This window comes from Odontesthes bonariensis, chromosome 18, assembly GCF_027942865.1.
Source record: "Odontesthes bonariensis isolate fOdoBon6 chromosome 18, fOdoBon6.hap1, whole genome shotgun sequence".
Lineage (NCBI taxonomy): Eukaryota > Metazoa > Chordata > Actinopteri > Atheriniformes > Atherinopsidae > Odontesthes > Odontesthes bonariensis.
The window spans coordinates 10,354,637-10,377,930 of NC_134523.1; the positions used below are offsets into that span (position 1 = coordinate 10,354,637).

General features: G+C 43.5%; 1 protein-coding gene across 1 annotated transcript in view; it reads left to right on the plus strand.

Moving 5' to 3' along the window:
* The first annotated feature begins 421 nt into the window (after window positions 1–421).
* The window catches only part of cdk6 (cyclin dependent kinase 6), a 37,316-nt gene continuing 14,443 nt past the window's right edge, over window positions 422–23,294 (plus strand). Inside the window, exons 1-4 of the mRNA XM_075449495.1 lie at window positions 422–913; window positions 1,731–2,099; window positions 6,029–6,164; window positions 13,277–13,444. Of these exons, the coding sequence (XP_075305610.1) occupies window positions 1,876–2,099; window positions 6,029–6,164; window positions 13,277–13,444 (528 nt within the window). The 5' untranslated portion in view covers window positions 422–913; window positions 1,731–1,875. The remainder of the gene's footprint in view (window positions 914–1,730; window positions 2,100–6,028; window positions 6,165–13,276; window positions 13,445–23,294) is intronic.

The window sequence follows — 23,294 nt, forward strand, 5'->3', positions numbered from 1 at the left end:
AATACGTTTGCCAGTTGAGCCTGTGCCAAACCCTCCGACCGCCCGAGCAGAGGATACCCCCCTGCCACAGATCAAGCCACCGGGCCTTGAACCTGACCCCAGGACCATCTCGGGGGAGATTGTCACATTGCATTCCCGCTGGCATATTCTTGCTTCAGGAGTTCCCTGACGCTTTAAGGGGTGGGGGGGTAGATAGTGTGGCCGGTCCATCCAATGACCCCCTCCCCCCTGTCCGTTCCCTGCCGTGTACCCGGTTTTGACACGGCAGACAAAACCCGCGGAGGGCACTATGAATGGCAAAGCACCGAGGAGGCCGAGGGAGAGCAAAAAGGAGGCGGCGTGTCTTTGTAGTTGGGGAGGAATGCGGAAATGTCCCCGCTCCGTGTCAAACCTCTCTGAAGGGGGTCAGGGCACATTCAGCCGGCGTGGGAAAGCCAGGCGGAGACAGAGCTCACACGGCCGAGCGCGGCTGCAGTTGCATGGGCCTATCCGCGGATACATGCGAGGGGGAAAAAAAAGAAAGAAAGGAGAAAATCCAAAGAGGAGCGTGGTTTTGGAGGGCTATATCACGCGTTTGCCTTTGTCCTATGACCCCCCCAAAGCAATCCTACACACACCCCTTTCCCTCGACACACCTCCCCTCCCTTCCACACAAGTTGCAATGAAAGTGTGTGCGCGCAAGTTGTCGTACAGCCCTCCGCCCCCCCTCGCTTGAGAGTCTCTGCCTGGGCTGGTGCAGTTTGAGGGATGGGGGGTTAGAGTCTGCACCGTCAACTACCTGTGTGGCCCCCGCATGGAGGACAGTGGACAGGGATGCGTTTGATGGAGGAGTTTTATCCAAGACTCGAATGCCTCCTCAGCATTTTCTCTGGCATGCCGACATTACGACATTTCACAGGCAACACAGAACAAGGTAAAAAGTGGGGCTATTTATGCACAATTTGACACCCGAAAATGTCTGTTTGAGGCTAGAAAATGTGTCGCTTTACGAGCCAATAACATTTCAAACAGTGGCACGGGCAGCTCACAGATTTGCTAGAATTTAGGCCATTTTAATGAGTGCACGCACAAATAAATTGGAAAAAATTCAGAGACGCCCTCCGAGCAAATGAAAACACCTTTAAAACTCAGCCGGCACACTGTTTTACACATTTAGAGCGATTTCGGGCTTGGGGGGCGAGTTTGAACGTGTTTTAAATGGTCTGTTGCTGTAGGAAGTTCAGACAATGCAGCACGTGCTCACAGTTTGGGTCTCCTTAAAGAGAAACTCCTCCACGCAAGAAAAGTTTACTTCGTTACTTCGTTAACACAAAAACAACCCCGTGTGTGAAGTCCGTGCTGCTTTTTGCGTGTTTTTCCTCCTGATTTTGATTTCCTTTTACGACAACAGGAAAGCTTTACAGTGAAAATTACTTCAGCGGCACTGCGCGAGGGGGTTAATTCCCTCAGTCCGCGAGACAGTTAATTTAATGCAAAGCTGGCTTAAAATGGGCTAAATGTGGCTCATTTGAATATATATGTATTTTTTTCATTATTTTTGCTTTGGTGGTAGGAGGACATGGGTTGTAGTGCGTAATAGGAGGAGGAGTGGAAGCTGGGACGCAGCGGTCCTCTTTCTGATAGTCGGAATAAAACATGATGACAGTCCTGTTAATGCCTACCTGGAGCACTCTTTGACCAAATGTGACAAAGATGGTCTCTTCCTCCATCTGTGTCTCCCTGTCATCTAGGCATCGCGTGTGCCCACTTTTTTCTGTGAATATGTCTTTGTGAGAAACTCTGGCTCGTCACCCTCTCCGGGATTCCCCGCAATATTTTCAGCAAGAGACGAGAGAGAGAGAGAGAGAGGAAAAAAGAAAAAAAAAATCCGCAAAAATGGACAAAGAAAGTATTGGTACCCAATATGAGCCTGTGGCCGAGATTGGAGAAGGAGCCTACGGGAAAGTGTACAAGGCCAGGGACTTGAAGAACGGGGGACGCTTTGTAGCCCTAAAAAGAGTTCGTGTCCAGACGGAGGAAGAGGGAATGCCTCTCTCTACCATCCGGGAGGTGGCGGTACTGAGGCAGCTTGAGGCCTTTGAGCACCCCAATGTTGTCAGGTGAGTGAAGGGGCAGAGGTGGGTAGACAGGCTGCTGTGCGCGTGTGTTTGTGTTTGAGAGGCGGCGGTGTGTGTGTGTGTGTGCCCGCGAACGAGCGTATGTGAGAGAAACTTCACTTGTGACACTAAACATAACTTCTTTTTGATGGCCTCACTTGCAGCTCATATGACCTTTTGTGACAGGGCTGCAGTCAAACTCGTCTGTCCTGCTCTCTCATGGTTCTCTGCTTAAAAAGAAAGAAAATGGAGTTGTGGGTTGCACAGGGGCGCACTGTAGGCGAGAGTGGGCCCACACCTGTCAGAGCACGTCTGAATGAATTGTCTATATTGTGGGCTTCATTTGGTATGAAACCCTACCTCTTCTGATCATTATTGGTTGGTTCCAATCTTTTGATTCAGCTCGTGTATATTTGGATATACTGGTAGAGCAGGAAGGGAGTAGGCTACAGCACTCCTAGACCACTGGCTTGATGAGTAAAACCACGTTTCTGTGAGCATATTCGAAGATTGTTCACGTTTTTGTCGAGAGCACTTTGACACATTCAACTCAGACCTGTGAGGTTACGAAGTTTGGGCGTGATCTTTTCTGCAAGGTCCTTCTTGGCGCACAGTAGTTTGAATTAGGTCACCATTGGCTCTTGCAATCTGTGATTTAAACGATCCTTCGGGTTTGTTTGAAGATGTCATATTATTATTACCTGTTAGAATTTTTCTTGGTAAAGCGTTGGATTGCTTAGAAGTCCTGTAAATGGCGCAATGTCTACAATCTAAGAAAATGCAAATGTTTTGCCATCTCAAAACCACTGGACACAATATGCCACCAGCTTCAGACACGTATCTGTTCTCAGTCTGCTGTGCGGGTTTCAACTGCCCATGTGAGACCTGCGTAAGGTTGCAAAATTTGTGTTGAATCCTGCCAGCTGGAGGCAAACAGACCTGTCGATGGGCACGGGGGGTACTTTCTGATTTCAAGCGCATGTAATTGACAATGGTCTGTGTCAAACTCTGCATGTGAGCCCTTCTGCACCGTGAGCAAGGTTTTTATCCAACTGACTGGGACACCTTAGGTTAAGAGATGCAGCAAACTCTTGAGTTCTGTCTTTAGATATTGGAAGTGAAACTTGCTCGGTGTCATCATGTGTCCAAAAAAAAAGAAAAAAGGCAAGGAAATGAAGGATGATCGTTTCCTTTTCTTTTTAAGTCAATGACAAGCATTAAAACAGAATATTGACCTGAAACTAAATATTAGCATTCAAAAAGCTGCAGCAATTGAATATTTGCAATATTTTTTTTGCCTCCTTGTAGCTGGTAAGGCTTTTAACTAATTGTCAGATTGTTTCAGCTCTTGACAAAATGTCTCATTTAGCGTATTCATCACAGATAACAATTTTGCAAACTATCTTTATGCTCAAATATTCAGAGTAGCAATGATTGTTTAAAGACGTGCACCTTTTTGAAACTGTCTGTAAAGTAATTAGAGCTTCACACTGTGTACTTTGGACATTTACTTTGTAAATGCCTTCATCTATTTCAGAATCACGCCACTGTTTTGACACACTAGATGTACATTCACGCTATTATTAGGCTATCAGTACTTGAGTCTTTTTAGGGTGAAAACGCAAAGCGATGTCTTGTCAAAGTGCTTTGAATAAGATATGCAACCTCCTCCCACTCTGTTAAGTTTGACTGGAAATGATTTAACAAAAAAAAAAAAATCTACACATTTATGTCTAAGCTCTTCTCCAGCCTGCCCTGCACACGGATGCTGTTTTCTTTCACTTTTGTAATGAATTGTTCGTTCTCAGGGCAGCAGTCAGATACTGCGTCATAGGGATGGCACAGGCCAAGGCCTGACCTTGTGCTTGTTTTATTATGGATTATTGAGTGCTTTGGGACCAAAGGGGAAGTTCTGAATGGATATTTCAGAGGCATGGCTGGTGCCCTTGTGCCTCTAACAATAAATCTCTGATGTATTGGTGAATAATGAACAATAATTTAGGTCTTCTCTTAATTGTCCCGACTGGAAGATGAGACGTCTGCAAGCATTTACGCTGTCTTTTGCCAGTTGCATTAAGTTTTCTTTTCCTTTTTTAAAGCATTTTTGTAACTGCTTCTGCCGATCTAATGTAGCCTTTAATCCGGTAGAACATTTCAAGAGTGGAAACCATTAGAGAGCCTCTTCTGTTCTAGCCAGCTAGCATAACCAAGCAGCTCAGGCCAGGAAAGGGTATTGTGGGCCTTCTGTGCAACTCCAGTCAACCCCTGGATGTTTGTAATGAGGTCCATTATTCATTCCATATGTTCAGTGTCTGCTGAGAGCCCCCATTGTAGTCCAACAATCAAGCTGTGAGGGGCGTTTAACCTCAGCGCTTCAGGAAGAGGACGCTTTCTATTCAGTGACATCATGCCTAGTACCAAGACCTCGAACGAATCACATCTCGCTTCTGGCTTCAGCATATCCCAAGTCCACTGATCACATGGTGGCTCAGTCAGATTTTGTCATTTCGTTCCATGCTTTGATTTTAAATGCTTCGAGTAGATTTGCCTGTCTGTTGTGGCATAATTAAAAGTAGTTGGGATTTGTTTCATATGTAGTTGTGAAATTTGGCAAGAAAAGTCGAAAAGAGAGGCTCATGAATATTCTAATTAATGCAAACATTTCAAGGGTCCCCTCTGAGGTGTCTTTTGTCTTCTTACTTTCTTCCTCAGTTTAAGTCTTGAAATTCTTTTGCTTGGTTTCTTCCATCATTAATTTCTCCACTCATAACATTGCTTTGCGTTTACACCCTGAAGAGACTAACTGGATTTAAACTTTGTGTTTAGGACAATACTGTTGACTTAGGGAGGCAAAATTATTCACATTTATCGATTCACTTCCGTGCACACTCCCAGTAATGACCATAGTTTTTAGAAGATTGTTAGAAACTAGTGCTGTGCTTAGTTCTGTTCAACCCTCGTAAAAACCCAAACCCAACGTGTGCCAGATGACAATCAATCATTGGGCTTTTCCTGCGTTGTCTTGACGAAAGACGCTTCCTCTGCAGCAGCGACAAGAAGGCCGCACTCGACTTTCTTTAAGAGTATCAGGAGTTGTCATAGTGCTGGGTGAGGAATGCTGCTTATAGTGCCCTGTTTTTTGAGGAGGACATACTGGATAGCATTTTTTTTCTTTTCTTTCTCCAGCTTGCCTTGGCAGGTCTGCCGACATAACCTGGATTCTTGGCCATAGTTGGTTGCCCGGTGAAACACAACTCCTCACTCTGGTGTTTTAAGCTGGATTGGTCTTAAATTTTCAAAAGTACTGCATTGATGTATTTCTTTCTTTTACAGTTTAACTTTTTAGTGTTATCGAGCTTCAAGATGAGAGAAACAAATACAACAGGAGGCTCAGGTTCAGATTGTTTGACCATTTAATTGTTTGAATGTTGAATATAGATTTATGAGTCAACGTCCGACAAGTAACTCCGAGAAGCCACGTTAAACCCTCTGGTGTTGAGGTTTTATTGGCTTGTTGTTGTTGTTTTTTTTTTTTGTTTTTTTTTACTTTGTACTTTATTCTATCTTTTCCTAATTAAATTCAAATCGTCTGAAACAAAAGTTCAAAAGCAAGCTTGCCTCTTTCCTTTAATTTCGTTTGTGCATGGGACTCTTTTCTCATGCAGTGATGTTGACGTGTTGCAACGGGAGACGCGCCGTGTTGTTCATGGGAGATGTTAGTTTTTGCAATAAAAATCAAGTACATTGCCTGTTATGATGAATATTTACCTGCAATATCAGTTTTTATGTACAGGGTGAACAGTTGAATGTATGACATGATAAAGCACTGAACTGAGTATTGAAAAATGCCTCATCTGCCAGCAGTGCGTTGGGCATGGTGGACCCCCTCAAATCAATTATATTGACCTCCTTCACCTGTTCCCTCGTTGCAGGTTGTTTGATGTGTGTACGGTCCCTCGGACTGACCGAGAAACCAAACTCACTCTGGTCTTTGAGCATGTGGATCAGGACCTGACCACCTACCTTGAGAAGGCTCCCGACCCCGGAGTACCACCTGAAACCATCAAGGTAAACACTGCCGTTATCTGAAAGCACTCGGGGAGACTTTGTGTGCATGCCTGTTGGAACACCAGTGACAAATACGTAAACGGTATTCCGAGACGCATTTAAAACAAACACCAAGGAACTTAATTTGAAGTGCTGCTCTCAGTTTCTATTTGAAGTATAAAAGGAAGCTGTTGGCCTATCCCCTGTGGCGTCAGCTTCGATTGAATACAGCAATGTCTCGATGGTTCCGAGTGAGTTTCCTTGGCCAGAAACGCAGGAAACATGGGGCAGTTCCTCCAACATCAGAGGTAACAGTGTATTTGGAAGGGCGGCACTTGTGGCAGATGGCTCCAAATTAGAGGCTCCCTGCCTTCTCTATTTTCATTCTGCTCTCCAACTTAACAGTGTTAAAGATGAAGGCTGAGAGCCAGTTTAAAAAAAGAAGTCTTCCCATTGTGTTGGAAAAACAAAAAAACTGCTCAGCGTTTGAGTTTTTACCATTGACAGTTCTAACCCACCGCCCTCATCAGTTTCTCTTTAAATAAATCCACAAAGTGTCCATTTACACATTGCCCAAAGGTCGGACGTGGATGTGTCGCCAGCTCCTTTCCTCTGTAACTGTCTCCTTTCATCTTAACCTTTCCCACAAAAATCCTTTTTTTCCTAAACATTTCTTTATTGAGTTTCACCCTGAGGTCTGTAGATGTGCCTTGAACAATACTGGAAAGGAGTGCGTCTATGTTTGAATAGAGAAGTCTCGGGGTCTGAAGTGTCAAATTTAAAATGGAGAACGGGTAATTTCCCCCCCCCCCCCAGGGCCGGGTTCACGTGTGAAAGTTTTGTGTCGAGCTGCAGTGGTAGTGGGATGCTACACGGGCAAAGTGGATTCAGGTAGACCACACCTGAGGCTCTCTCAGGTGATCACACCTGTGTGTTTTACTGTAGACTCTGTGGACGTGTCAGTGTGGCGACGACTGTGCCGATCATATTGGCCTTAAAATGATTTATGCTCAGCGTTGAACACGCATACAGACGGAGCCTTCTGTCTGTCCTCTGCGTTGATTTCATGTATTTTGGTACGCTTTCGGAGATCTTGCGGATGCGTAGCCAAATTGAGCAGTACCACCAGTAATCGTGGGGGCGGTGTTGCGCAGTACAGCTCACGTGCGACCAGCGACAGGAACAAACAGTAAGGAGACGAAAACAGAAACGACGGAACTCCGTGCACATGACGCGTTGTATTTAATGATCTCTTTCCGACAAAGTACATGATCACCATCTTCTCCGCTGCGGTCCATGTTAGTTGTTACCTGAAACTGACGTAGGAACTCAGAATTGAACCCTGAACTCTGCCCTGCCCTCTGGTGGATACACTGGCTAACAACCGTGCCAACGTAAAGCACGCACTGGAGTGTGTGGGCAGTGACCGACGCTTGACAACGTTTGAAATCATTGTAACTATTTAGTTTAAAACTTCTCCCGGTTGCTGTAGGTTTTTTTTTTTTTTTTTTTTTTTAACTAGATCTGTTTATTTGTTAGCAGAAAATGAATGCAACTAATTCTGTAGTAATCACATGCAAACTTCTTGGATGTAAATACTTGCTGTTTTTTTTTTTTTTTTTTTTTTTGCTTGTTTTTTTTTTTTGTAAATCGTTGGTAACCCATTTGGTTTTGGATAATTACTACTAATGTAACTGCAGTTTCCCTCATGTTGTTGTTTATCTATGAACTGGAGACTCACCCAGAACTAACTTTGATCATTTAAAAAAAAGAAAAAAAAAAAAAAGCCATTTTGCTTGTTTGGTGGCAGAATCACTGGTGGCAGTAAGTCAGAGGGCTGAGGGTAATTGAATTAATCACAGATGGTGCTCTTTCAATGCAATCCCAGCTGATGGTGTCAAGACTTGGATGTGATCTAAGGTCTGCTCCAAGAACAGGTTTGACCAACTCGGACTAAAAGCTCAAGTCCTGAGTTGATTTACTTTAAGATTGAAACTACTAGTTCAAGAACAAATGATTACAGTTGGTTCAATCAACTCAGACTATGTTGTTTCTCCGATCACGATCGGCAGAATTCTGTTATTACATCTGCCATAAAAATGGATAAATATCGAGCAGAGTCCATATTTTAATCCAGTGGAGATAAAAAAAGATGAACAGATACCAAAACGGATCATGACATTGACCTTAAAAAAACAGTGCAGAAAGGAGATATTGAGTTGACATTGTGACTTTTTTATTAACTTGTATTATTTAGCCAACTTAACACATTCTTAGCTTATTTTTATATATACATACATATATATCTCAAGACTTGCATAGAAACTTATTTATTTGTTAATTTTTCTATTTAGTTTTGTGTAAAGTACTTATGAGTAGTCTATCTTATTTCCTGTTAATGGTAATCAGAACGGTCTTTGCTTTGGAGAATCAGAGGTTTCCTGACAGGTGAGCCGTCGGTGTTGTCGCTCAGAGTATCAGCAAATGTTAAGCTTGGCCTCCCCATCAAAGTTCCTCCCTGATTATCCAAACTGAGAGCGCTCTGGCGGCTGACTACTACAGCTAAGACGCTGACTGCTCGTAGGTACCTCATGCACACACATATCGAAACAAAAATAAGCTATATATATATATATATATATATATATATATATATATATATATATAGTTTTTAAATACAGTTGCGATGCTTTTTGGAAAGTATGGAATTTGTTTTTCATCATGTTGAGATCTTAAAGGATATGGAAGAGAAAATAAAAAACAAGACAATTAAAAATGGAGTGTGTCTTAAAGGAGAATTCCGGCTATTTTGCAAACATATCCCATCTGTTGGAGACCCAGGAAAGTTAGCCAAAGGGAAAAACGCGAGAAATTTTCATGCCCGCTGTGCAAAGTTTTTCAATTGCGCTGATTTCCGTGAAAGCGGGCTCTTTCGGGCAAGCTTTAAACCTTTCCTGAGGCTCTTAACGTGTATCAAAATACTTTTTACCGAATTGGCCGTGGTGTCAGTAGCAATACAATTCAACCCAGGGGCTAACCATACCATTAGCTAGCACAGACATTATACATTTTGAGATTCCAAAAACAGCGCACCTACCTTTCTCAGCTTCCGTGTTCCACAGGCGTGCGCACAAATTAATCGATCGCCGAAGTCATAAAAAAAAAAGTATAAGTAGCAGCAGCTGCTCGGGAGAAGTTTTTGTTACTGTTGGTTGGATCATCTAGCCTAGAAATCTAGACGCTCCTAGCGGCCGCAAAATGAATTTGCTCCGGGGCTCACAGCTTTTTGCTGTACGGGTCTGGCTTGCTAGGCTATGGATCATCCACACTTGAGGACGAAGTTAAAGATTTTTCAGGCGGAAGTATGGACAATTGATATGGACTTTTCCCGCAGTTGCTGTTCACACTTCTTTCACACGAGGGTGAGCGGGGCAACGTCGGTGTGCAGCGTCGGTTCTCGTGATGCAGAAATTAGGATGTAGAAATTGCCTATTTCCTTACAGCACATTGAGAATAGCAGATGAGGCTCTTTTGTAAGTATCCCCAATAGGAAAGAGCAAGAGCAAAGCAGCATACAGAGAATGAAAGTGTGTGACACACTGTCAGTAAACGCTCTGGAATATTTGCAGATACATTCGCGTGTTGCCCCAACCTCTGAAGTTCTGTAGATTTTACTCGGCGGCTGGGTGGAAAATCTCAGCATGACGTCTGGAGCGAAACCTTTAAACAGTTGTATTCTCACATGCCACCGCTCTGGAACATCCCCTGGTAGTCATTTTAGGACTCCATGTGTGAAAACAGCTCAAGACATGTCCACTCAATAAGATCTATTGTGTGAGAAGAAAATTAGGTGTGGTTGGGTATCCAATTTTACTTAAGCCCCTTTTATTAAAAAAGAAAAAATGTTGTTTTGCCTTATTGACACGATAGACAATAACCCGCCGCTGTTCGTCTTTGGTAATTCACGCAGACCAAATAGGCTGCTCAGCCCCCTACAAGTGTGTGCTTACACACGTCAAGTCAGCAGAATCATCTGAATGATGACAGCATCATAAGTTAGTTCCCAACAAGTTCCCTCAGTCTCTATTACTGGATCCCTTGCGGGATTAGAGGTGCATCAGTAGGAGATCGACTTCAACCCACCATTTCACACATGATACTGATGCGCAGTAAAGTTGCATCAGTCCTGGTCAAATTCACGAATGGGATCTGATTTTCACAACACAGTCGTCACAAAAAGAGAGGGAAGTAGACGTTAAACCTAACCCCAACAATTCCAACTTGGGAGGAGTTTTCTTCATTGACGTTTTTTCTGACGGTCTTTAACAGTCGGAGGGTTAGTTCTTTATTTGAAGCATGCTCACCCATAAAGGCATCCCTCCTCCCTATGCTTTCTACTGACATCCGTACAGATAAAGCCTTGAGGGTACAAAAGCATCATAAGCATCCCCTGTTATTTCTAGGACAGTGGGCTCTGCACGATGCCCTGAAAAGGACCTCACCCCCCCAGCTATACCATATGACACCAGATTGAAGATCCCACTTGCACCAGTGCCCATCTGATTAATTCTTATGAGTGTCTGCCTTGAATGTGTGAACATGCTCACCTTAAACCCAGAATAAACATTTACTTTTGAGCCAAAGGCCCTAAGCTAAAAGAACAGCCATACTTTTCTTCAAAACCATCCATCCCCAGCACCAGACACCCCACCATGGCCCAGTCTGTCCACTTCAGCTCCCCACCCTCCGCCACCCACTCAGACTCGAGACCCACCACATGGTCATTGATGAAAGAGGCCCTCCTTCAGAAATCAAATGAGCTGGAAGGACATCAAGGAGCTGGATCGCCCCAGCCTCAGAGCTCCTCAGCCAGTACAGCGCTTGGGTCTTGCCCACCCTCCTCTGCCACCATCGTTCAAGCTTCCACAACTCTGTTCTCTGGGCCCAAGAAGGGGGAGGTTAATGAAGCATGGGGAGGGAATTACACTAACGTTAACCGGCAGATGTCCTATATTGTGCCTAGTTACAATAAACAATATGGGTGCCTCTGGTACATTTGCATCAGAAAAGGAGGTGAACTCAGAAAGCCATGTTTTGACTGCTTCTTGCAGTGGGCTGACTACTTTTTTCCCCCTGGTCCTCCTGTTTTTTTAGGGTTGGATCTGTTGCCTTTTTTGTCTGATTTCTTTTGTTTCCTTCTGGCCAAGTTGTTAGTGGGAGTTTTTGTTGAAGTCTTTCCAACCGAAGAAAGGTGTGTGTTGTTCTTTGCCACTAAAATGAACTTAGTTCAGCGTGAGTGTGGTAAATCTCTTCCGCAGACGTTTTCTTTATAACTGAGCCAGTATTAATCTTTCTAGTCTTATGTATGATCTTACTGTTTCCTTAAAGGCTACACTTAGTTATTTCATAGAACAGAACTGTAATGTTATTCATGAATCCGTTCTAAATGGAACTGATGCTCTAGAGACGGACAAGGAGGCTAAGATTGTCAGTGTCTATAAGTCACACTTGTGAGATAATTGGTGTTTACTAGGAAATGCTGGTGAAAGGAAGCACGGTGAAATGACTATTTAAAGCAGAAAGGAACTGATGGGTGGGGGCATGCTATTGTGTCAGCCCCCCGTGACACACACAAACACCCATACACACAAAATGACCAACTGCTTGCCTCCATCCTATAGCCCTGTCTGCCTGCTGCCCTCCTCTGCAGGTCATGGCTGGATGGAGATGTAGAAAGGAAGGTCTGTTTATGCATCCTGTCCTTGGTCAGGGGGCACTCACACACATGCGCATGCTTGCACACATGCTGATGCACCCTTGCACACGCTGAGGTGCGCACACACAGATGGATACACACGTTTTCACCAATCCAGGGGGACATACAGTTTGTGTTTAGACACACACACACACCACTTCTCATCTCCCCAGTATTGTGTGGGTTGGCCTGTCTTCTCTTCTGTGGCCAGCGCCGCAGCCAACCCCGCGCCGTTTGCTAATGTTTTCTGCTTGAGTGCGCAGACCCCTTTGACTCACACACCAGCTGGCCGGCCACTGAATAGAGCTGTGGGCTCAGGTCCATGTCACTTGTGGGGTCTCGGTGGAGGGTTTTGGGGTGGTTTTAAGGGGTATGTTGAAGGGGAGAGATGTGCTTTGTTAAAGACTTAGGATGCAACACACCCAAAATCATGGCATTTGATATTGCAATTGCTTCTCCCTCACCTTCCTCTCTCCGCGTTGTCTGTGACACAGCGGCTGGGGAAAGACGAATAAATAAATGATGCTATGTAGAATTAGTCAAATCAATCTGAGCCACAGCTGTGCCAAAATGACATGGACACGGTTACTTGCAATTGCTTATTTGTTTGCAGGTGTTGGACCTGTTTGGGGGTATTTCAGTTTGAGAAGGACAACTCTAAGCTGTTTTTTGGCGTAGTTCATTCCTGGCCACGACAGTTTACTTTTGGTAGTGAGTCGGGGATGCAGGGCCTGCTCTGTAACCATTCCTGAGGTCAGCTTTTGAGCATAAAAAGAAAGCAAGCGCCAATTAACTAAAGCAGGACAGCTGCTGAGTAACAGGGATCTGTGCTTGTACAAAGCAGGGGCCTCTTTCAGCCTCTATCATTTTGTGTGTGTGTGTGTGTGTGTGTGTGTGTGTGTGTGTCTGTGTGTGTCGGTTATCAAACATCTGCCACAGTCAACAAGAAAAGACACAGGCCTTCTCTTGTTAACTCCCTCCGCACCACAGCGTCTCGGCTTTTATACTGAACTTTTCCCTGCGGGGTCTTGTCACTCAGGCCTTTTGTTTCCTAGTTTGACTGAGGAAAAAAAAAAACTCAGACCGGTGAAAGGTTTTGATATGTCTTAGATGATCAAGTTGAATGAGTCAGAGCTGTAAATTAGAAGTGTAATCAAACCACAAACATCTGGTCAATGCTGTCTGCTCTGGTTTACATTCACCAGTGTCATGTTATGTTTTATATATATATATATATATATATATATATATATTAGACCTGAAGCATAGACGATGTTCTAAAATCAGGTTTTCGGTTTTCACTTTACACTTGTGATGTTCATAAAAATCTGTCTCTGAAGCCGTCTCTTTGCTCCTTCTGTTTTTTGTCGTCTTACAGGATATGATGTATCAGCTGCTCCAGGGGCTGGACTTCCTGCACTCGCACCGCGTGATTCACCGTGACCTGAAGCCCCAAAACATCCTGGTCACCAGCGGAGGACAGATCAAGTTGGCTGACTTTGGTCTGGCCCGCATCTACAGCTTCCAGATGGCGCTCACGTCTGTGGTGAGTTACGTGTTTCATACATCGGAACACAGCTGGACTCAAAACACAACTCTGTGCTCACAACTGTGTGCCTTTTAAGGGTTGAGGCTTTGTTAGGGGACTATGACGTAATGGGAAGTTTGGGCCATGCTGCCAGCCAAGCCCCACTGCACCTGTCTACTTAACCTCTTCTGCAAACTTAAATCTCAATCCACTACAGAACATTTTATTGCCTTCTGCTCAAATTTTAAAGTGGGGCATAATGACTGACTTACTGATTTTACACAGTAAAACTGTACAGCTGATCAAGATGGCATACTAAAGAGTAGGATCTATGTGTGGATAATTCACTCAAGTGGACATCGTCGTTCCTTTTTGATAGATGCACGCACACACTGCCTTGAACTTCCCTCCCATCTCTGGAGACTCGGATGAAAAGCGTCTAATGTGCTGTAGCGGGCACTTACAGGGCATCAGCGGGTAGCTTGGAAGAAGTGCGCCAAATGATAGGATTTCTCTGTGTAAAGTGAGAGCCAAGCCCCCACCCCTCTGTGGCCTGTCTCAGGAATCCCTCGGTGACTGTCACAGAGAGGGATGGAACAGACGAGGAGAGACGGACACCCCTCCCTTCCCACTGTCGGTACTTTGATGTCCAACTGTTGAGCTCTGATGATCAGATAATATAGAGAGGGAGACTGAAAGGAATCTTTAGAAGAGTTTGAAATAAGGAGAGGTGAGACTTTTAAGGTCATTGTATGCAGCAGCAGTAGCCTTTTTTTTTTTTTTCTTTTCTTTTTTTGTCCATTGTGAAAGCTTCCTTATCATTGAAGTTATTGTCATAACGGTACATAAAAATACTAAAAGCTATACTTTTATCTTTTTTTTTCTTTTTTTTTTTTTTCATGAAAGACTGGGTTGTAATATACATTAGATGTGTGTGTGTGTGTACATTTACACTACCACACAAAAAAAAGTCGCCACCTGGATTTAACTAAGCAAATAGATAAGAGCCTCCTTTTGGACAAGCACTGCATGGGCGATTATCTCTGTTGGCAACAAGTTATTTACTATTCACCAACTGATGCCATGAGTAGCTTCTCATTTCTTAAACAACCATGTCGAAAAAAGCATCCCGTGGTCGTGGAAAAGATGTTAGTCTGTTTGAGAAGGGTCAAATCATTGGCATGCATCAAGCAGAGAAAACATCTAACGAGATTGCAGAAATTACTAAAATTGGGTTAAGAACTGTCCAACGCATTATTAAAAACTGGAAGGATGGCGGGAAACTATCATCTTCAAGGGAGAAATGTGGTCGGAAAAAAATCCTAACTGATGGTGATTGGCGATCACTTAAACGTTTGAAATCAAATCGCAAAAAAAAACAACAGTAGAACTCGGGGCTATGTTTAATAGTGAAAGTAAGAACATTTCCACACGCACAATGCGAAGGGAACTCAAGGGATTGGGACTGAAAAGCTGTGTAGCTCTAAGAAAACTACTAATCAGTGAGGCTAATCGGGGTAAAAAGGCTTCAATTTGCTAGAGAGCATAAAGATTGGACTCTGGAGCAATGGAAGAAGGTCATGTGGTCTGATGAGTCCAGACTTACTCTGTTCCAGAATGATGGGCGCATCAGGGTGAGAAGAGAGGCAGATGAAGTGCTGCACCCATCATGCCTAGTGCCTACTGTACAAGCCTGTGGGGGCAGTGCTATGATCTGGGGCTTCTGCAGTTGGTCGGGTCTAGGTTCAGCAACGTTATGACCCCGAAGACTGAGGTCAGCTGACTACCTGAATATACTGAACGACCAGATTATTCCATCAGTGGATTTTTGACAAGATGACAATGCCAGGATTCATCGGGCTCGAATTGTGAAAGAGTGGTTCAGGGAGCATGAGACATCATTTTTACACAAGGACTGGCCACCACAGAGTCCAGTCCTTAACCCCATTGAGAATCTTTGGGAGGTGCGGGAGAAGGCTTTGCACAGTAGTCCCACTCTCCCATCATCAATACAAGATCTTGGTGAAAAATGAATGCAACACTGGATGGAAATAAATCTTGTGAAATTGCAGAAGCGTATCGAAACAATGCCACACCAAATGAGTGCCGTAATCAAAGCTAAAGGCGGTCCAACGAAATATTAGAGTGTGACCTTTTTTTTTTTTTTTTTTTGGTAGGTGGCGACTTTTTTTTGGGCCAGGCAGTGTATGTGTGTATATATATATATATATATATATGTTTGTATAAAGCAAAATGTTATAAATAGTTTACTTTTGAAAGCAAACTGATTGTGGTGAGAGAAATGTCTGCTGAGATGGAAATTTCCACATAGTATTAGACCTACCACCCATTTAGCAGCTCAGTTTTTATCACAAATGCAATATACGCATAGAATAAGTATTAGGTTTAATGGTTAGCTACTGTCAAAGTCAGCTGGTTTGGCACCACAATGACGACAGGACATGGAATAGTGGGTTATGGTTCAGCAGCTTATTTCATCAAGTTGGCAAAGCTCTTGGGAGCTTAAGTCAGGTTCATCCACTTGTGCAGCAGCTAATTATAATTCTGCTCTCGGCATCAGAATAGTCAGATGTCTGTCATTGTCTGTACCGCAAGACATGAGTAGCTTCACTTTCGGACAGAAGCAGGAGCTCCGCACATGTCTTTCTAAAACGGCAAAATATTTGTGCATTATGACACCAAAATACAACAAAGAAGGTACATGAATTGTTGAACCGCTCAAATTGCAATTGCAATTATTGCGTGTATATCAAGCAAGGATGGAGGACATTTTTTTTTTTTAAAGTACTTTCACTATTGCATCAACTGTGGGGCCATTGTTGCAAAGCAGGCTCAACATATCCAGGGTGCCTTCTGGTTATCTGGCTCAACTGTGGCCTCTGGCCACATAATTACAACAAAGAACAGCTAACTCTATTTCTCCGTTATGGCAATTTAATTTTCATAGTAGATCATCATTATTGTACGAGGGGATCTGGCGATTTACCATTTTGTATTTTTGATAAATGAACGCACTACAGTTGTCTTCAAGAGGCATGTAAGACAGTTTCAGTATGACTGTCAAATGCAACAGTTTTTATTGGCTCATTGCACCTTGTGGATAGAAATATAGACATATGATTTGGATATTCCGTGAGTATGATGCTCTGTAAATTCACAAGATGTAGTAGAAAATGGCAGGAAAATCTTAATATTTCATTGACTTGAATGGGAGAAAAAAATAAGGTCTAGGTTGATTTTGTACAATGTTCCAACAGATGTTGCATATTACACAACAAAACCCCTTTCTATGCACTTACACACGTTATACACTGTCGGAAAGCTAAAGTTCTTGAGATTCAAATTGCCATTTCAGGATACAATCACAACTGTAGACACCGTAAACACTTAGGTCCAACCAGTCGCAGATGCAAAAAATAAAAATGATGCAACTCGCCTATGAAGCTTCACAGTATTCCAACAACAGATGCAACTCCAACAAAAAAAAAAAAAAAACGGTCCTATTACCTTTTCAAGGGTCCGGTTAATGTACCCCAGTAAAATAGTTAGCCCTCAACAAATCTTACATCCCTAAAGACACTACGTCCAGATATCCAATGAAGATGCCTCCCAGTGAAACCGAACAGTGGTTCAAAGCTTTGAACATAATTCTGCCCCCCCCCCACCACCACATTGAGTGTGAGTGTGAGTTTGTGTGTGTGTGTGTGTGTCTAAGTGTTTAGCTCAACTGGTTGAGCAGGTGTCCCATATACAGAGTTTCTTTCGTGGTTGCATATAGTTAACTCTCTGCCCCCAAGTGGAGTCGAGTTTAGGGTGTTTTAACTAAAGCAGAAGGCATGCAGCAGTCCTGCAAGAGATGTCAGTTTTCTCCAAGTCTTTTAATTCCAAGTCTGGAATTATTTTTATTTTAATCAAGGGGTTATAAATGCAGTGGATTTAACTACTACTACTCAATTTTTACATCAAGTGGGACTTTCATCACTAAGAAAGCAGTTCTTAGAAAGTTCTGATTAATGTAAAGGTTTAAAATACCAGGACAGATTTGAACTATTCTAGTTTCAAAGGAGTCTCCCTTTTTTACGACTGATATTTGCAGTCCATTCTGTAAACTGTAAGTTCTCAGTGTTATTATCGGGGGTAATTTTTGTGATTAAGATAAGAGTTTCCTCAGTTAATGTCTAAGATTTCTTATCCTGATTAATGATAATTCGCAGCTAAGTTGCAGAGAAAACACATCACCGTATAATTAACATGATGTTGCACAATATGCGGTGTGTGCGTGGTTTCACTGGAGAGTTCGTCTTCCTTCGCTTCTTTTATGACTAGATGGGGACACTTTTCGTTGAGGGTTAAACGAGGGGAATTCACCTTTTATTTCAAAGTGACACATATCAAGTCTCTGAAACTACTCGTGCACACAACATATCACTTTGAATGTGTTTGCACACACTCATTTCCTTCCTCGGTTATACAGATTGGGCCACAAAAATGTGATGGACGTTTGTATGTGTGTGTATGCGTGTGTGTGTTTCGGGGGGGGGGGTTTAGTGCATGCACGCGCTGCACTAAACCTCGGCAACGTGAGCATGGGATCTTCAGTTCCTGATGAATGTTCCTGTGTTTGGAATCCCCCTATCAGCCCAACCGACGCACACACACACAATCTCCATTCACCCATTCATTGTTTCCTCTTGCTAATAAAAGCACACAATCTACACTGTATGCAGTGCACATATACACAAATACACACAATGTTCAAGAGGATCTTCCCCTTTGCCCAACAGACGAGCAGTTACTTATTTAGTCACCTAGAGGCACTGTTACTGGCAGACAAAAGGGCTTTGGAGAATTGCTGTTGCTTAAGCGAACAGGGCGATTTTCTCACTTTCAAAGTGATTCATTTAGTACTTGTAAAATGACACGATGGCTGAAGGAAAATTTGCATGAAGCTGTCAAGAGTCCCTTGCACGCTTTTTTTTTTTTTTTTTTTCCAAAAGTTGCTAACTGAAAATGGCACTCTTGTACTTTCTGCTGATGATCTACCAACATTGAATGAACTTCTCTTTTCGTGATGAATTTGCTTTCTCGCCTAGCAACACGCAGCGTTGTTTTTGTCATTGACAAAGTGTGTGGTCAGTGTGTGTGTGTGTGTATTAAAAATGTGTGGTGGGGTCTGGGTGCATGCATGGCTGCGTTTGACTGATAGCTTTGTCAGCGTCACTCCACAATCTAGTAGCGCATTTTTCACCGTCTTCGAGCGAGGGAGAGGAAAAATGAGGAAGAGGGAGGGAGACCACCCATCGGGCTGGTATGGGGGTCCAGATTAGGCTGCCCCCGGCAATCCCTGAGGGGCCGTTGCTTTGTTGCTGGTTTTTATTGACCCCAGTCTGGCTACAGGCTCATTGTACTACCTTGAGTGACAGGCAGATGGGAAAAGCCGATGGTTTAATCTGACATACCAGAAAAGAGTGTCGAGGGAACTTTTTATCTGTCCATACCACCGAGATCCCATTTCTCTCAAAGCACTTCAAGAAAAACTCTTACTTTTGATCTCGTTCGAATTTGGAATAAATTCCTCCAAAGTATGCTGTGTGGCAGAGTTTTCTTCTTTTTCTTAAAAAAAAAAAAAAAAAAGCAGGCCACGGTTGTATGAAATGGTGCTCCATGTCTTTCTTGCAGTAGACGGCCCGTCAGAGCGCTCATTGTTTGGAGAATTTTCCACCACCATTAACGACTCAAACTTTAAAGAAAAGAAAATAGAATCTTAATAGCAGTTGTGAGTGAGAGCTATTTTGTGGATAATTATACCAACTCGTTTCTGCAGGGACAAAAATGTAATATCTCTTTACAATATCTGTTTAACATCCACACACTGGGTTAGATTTGGGTCCAACAGTCTTTATGATAACTGTTATACTGCTTGTTTTCCTTAAGCATACTAAGGCTCCCAGTTAGCTGAACTGAATGGTTTATTGGTCTCCGTCAGACTCGTGCATTCACTCTTCAACAAAAATGAGAGGAAATCTGTTATAATGCAATTTATATCGCTGGTAAAGATCAGAAAATGGATAAGCCATTCCCCAGTCTCAAATGCAAAATTTTTGATAATTATTTTCCTTAGCAACCATCGAGCGACTTCCCCAGAAATGATCTTGCGTAATCTTCTGAACCTCGGGTTGAGGAGTTACACAGAGTCCGCTTGGACAAGCTCCATACATGTGCCTGCAGATCTACATCGACATGGTTTGTCTATTTAGGGGCCACTTTGGTTTTCTAACCCTGGTGCCCTTGTTGTGTAGCATCACAAATTAGAAGGGCAAGTTCCATTTAGGGGGGCTTAAGATGAGATCCTTTTGGAAAACCGTTTCGGATCTGGAGGTGACGGAGAATTAGAGGTCAGATAAGATGTTGTTTTCCAAAGGTGACCTCCAGTAGGCTAACCGTGGGGGGTCTCTCCACACATTGGCAACGATTGTAATACAAGGCTGACTGGATGGTCCCATGAAACTCATTAGTTTACACTCCCATGCATGTCATGCGCATGCTGTTGCCTGTCAAATTGGATTTGAAAAACTCTGGGGGAATGCCACCAGACTTTCATGTTAGCAATTGATGCTAGACCCTTGTATTTTTCAAGGTGAAAAGAAACCGAGGTGTCGCCATTGGTTTACAGGAGATGAGATAAGCTCTTTAGTATAGAAAATGTTTGCTCTTTCTCGCCTCTTAGCTTAAGTCTATTATGGAGTGCAAGGTAAGCCAAAGGGAATTTTATGACTCTTTAAGCCAAATCCTTTTGAGTCCTTACTAAGAGGAGGCTTACTGTGATATGATCAAATTAACCATTTGCTATTACTGTTCTTGTAAACATTATTTAAAGTTTCTTCTAGACGATCTTGGCCGTTGCTGTCATGGTTTCCTGTAAACTTCAGTGTCGGTGACTATGCAGAAGAAGGAAAATGTTACCTGATCAAAGGTATTTTCCCAAAGCTTCCCCCAGTTCCCTCTGCTCGCAGCCTCCCACTGCTCTTACCAGAATAAGACACCCATATCTCACACGACATTAAACAAATTGAAACCAGATTTCCTGCCTGCGCTCAAACAGCAGACGGGCTTTTACAACACGAGAAAAGGAGTCGCACTCTTTTCAGTGAGGACTGGTATTTTTGCCTTTTTTTTAAATATGTCCTCCTTTTGGACCGATTTGCACAAGTTGCGCGACAGACGTGTAGGTTGCCGTGTTCTCACCTGTGAGGAGATATAACGGTTATTATACAAACACGGTCTCTTGTTTGCTTTTTTCATTTATTTGTCTCCTCTCATTTACCTTTCCGCCCATGGCCCTTCTCAATAGGAACGCAACAATCGGAAACTAGAAACAAACTGATTCAACGGAAATCGTTCGACAATGATTACCAGGATGAAGTTGGACAGCCATGTCTGTGAATTTGTTGCAGACAGTTTTTTTTTTTTTTTTTTTTTTTTTTTTTTTTTTTTTACTGCTCTGGACGGACAGAAAGATAGGCAAGCAGCGAGAGGGAGGGGGGGAAAACCCTCGTCCTGCACGAAGGAGAGCATGTGCAGCGCACTCTGGGAATGTTTAGATATCTCCTCAAAAGGCTCCACATGGGAAAAAAAAGGAAAAGTCATCCTCGATGCTTGACTGCAGTCGGCTGGAGCAAAGGGGCTGGCCCCAGCTTGACTTAAGCAAACATGCTCACAGTTCAAACACATATACATGATCTCGGAAGATATACTGCATGCATACACTCCGGAAATGCATGTATTTATATGAAAGCTTGCACACACGCATGCATGCACTCATGCACAGTGCAGGTTTTTTTTTTTTTTTTTTTCCCTGTGTTGACCCCTATTAATGTGTCTAACAGACGCGCAGACACTCACACACTTCTACAGTTCCCTCCACTGTATTAATTCTTGGCCGTGTCTTGGCACCGCTCCAGGTGGGGAAAAGGGGGCACTGATTGGTATGTGTGCATTGCATGTGTACACACGGTCACCTGGATATTAAAGCCTGGTCTGTACCAGCAACAGAAAAAGAAATAGGAAAGGGGGGGGAAGAGAAAAAATTACGGCATATATCAGGAATTTTCCAGCTAATGATGTGCGGATGTGGTAGCACTGGAGAGGGAGAGAGCCACTGACTGTGCTGTCTTTGTTTCATTCGCTGAGGGCCCCGTGCTGCATTCCTGTATGCTGTGCATACTTTGGCAACAGTTGCAGTGGCCCTTTTTTCTGTTTTACTGTATACAGTCTGTGTGCTGCTCTTGCACTTTTCTTCATATTCCTGTCTTTCTGTGCCCCCCCCCCCCCCGAATGCACGCACATAAATACAGACACACTGCCCCCTGTTACAATCTCACCCCCCCCTCCTAAATCTTCTGTCCTTTCTTGGCCCAGAGAGGTGACATTGTCAGAGCTGTAAGTTGTCCTTTTTGCACAACAAGTGGAAAAAAGAGGGAAAGTGAGGGAGGACTGAAATAATGATGTTTACAACATGGCTGACTGCTGCAGCTTCGAATGGGGCCTCTCTCGAGGCACAACATCACGGTCTCTACTGTACTGTAGTCTGAGTGCTTTATGCTTATTATTAGGACTCACCCATATGTGGCCAGCCTAAACTCTGTGTCCCTCTGAGATCTACAGAGGAAGACTTTAATTTATGATGGATTGCTTTCAGGAATGTAATCAAACTCCAGCTTAAGACTCGAGGCATCAAACAGCTGATCCAGTGCAGATAATTAACTGCGCTGTACTTCACTCGACTCATTGCTGATGGTTAAAACTGCCCATTGTGCTCTTTTCAGTAACAGCAGTCATTTTACCTTGAGTGCATGTGAAGCACTTGTCTGTGAGTGTGCATGTGTGTGTAGAGGGAAAACGTCTGTGTGCAGTGGTGTTCTTTCATCCTTGGCTTCCTCAGTGAGAGGGAATGTAAACATGGGCCCCCTGCCAAACTCCAGCAGTCGTCCACCATGGCCTCGAGTGTTAATGCCCTAAGCCTCAGGTCACTCTTTAGATACTCCTAGGAAGATCTCACAGATTGATGGGAAAATGTCATGGATTATAGGATGACAAAAAGTATGATTCCCAAAAGCCCATAATGTAATTAGGGAAGTGGCTATTCTAAGCTTGATTCAATGTTTACCATAGTTGAGGACCAGCGCAGTATTTTTAAGGCGCTTTGGATCATATGTTTTTTATTTTTAAAGAGCTGCCTCAGCCCAACAGTGTTCAGGATGTCTGGTGTAATCGGCTCTCCTGAGGAATACTCCATATTGAGTTCAGGCCTCAGCGCAAAAAAATTCAAACTTGATCATGTCTAAGTTGTTTTTTCTTTTTTTATTTGCTTTTTAGTTGTTGACTCACCCCCCTTAACAAAAAAGAATTGCGACAGAATCTGGAAAAAAAAGGACCAACTTGTCATTAGACATCAAACACAAGCTGCAAATAACTTATGCATTTACAGATACCACATACAAAAGCACTTGGCAGACCTCAGCACATTCATGTAGGCCAAAGCAGGTGCTCTCCAAGTCACGTGCAAGTACTTGCACATGACACAAGCCAAACGCCCCCTCACTCACATGCATGCACCCTATTGTCCTACTAGTCCATTGTACATGCACAGTGCACTGGTAGCACAGGTCCGGATGTTGCAAAGCGGACGAGCTTGGAGGTCTGGCCTCAGAGGTCTAGAGGTCCTCTGGGGCAGGAGAAGCCATTTCCTTCTTCATGGGGAGCAGGGAAGAAAGTGCAGCGGTGAGAACTGTGGAGGATGGTGCTGGTGGTGAGGGGGAGGATGCTCTCAGAAGAAAGGAATTCCCAG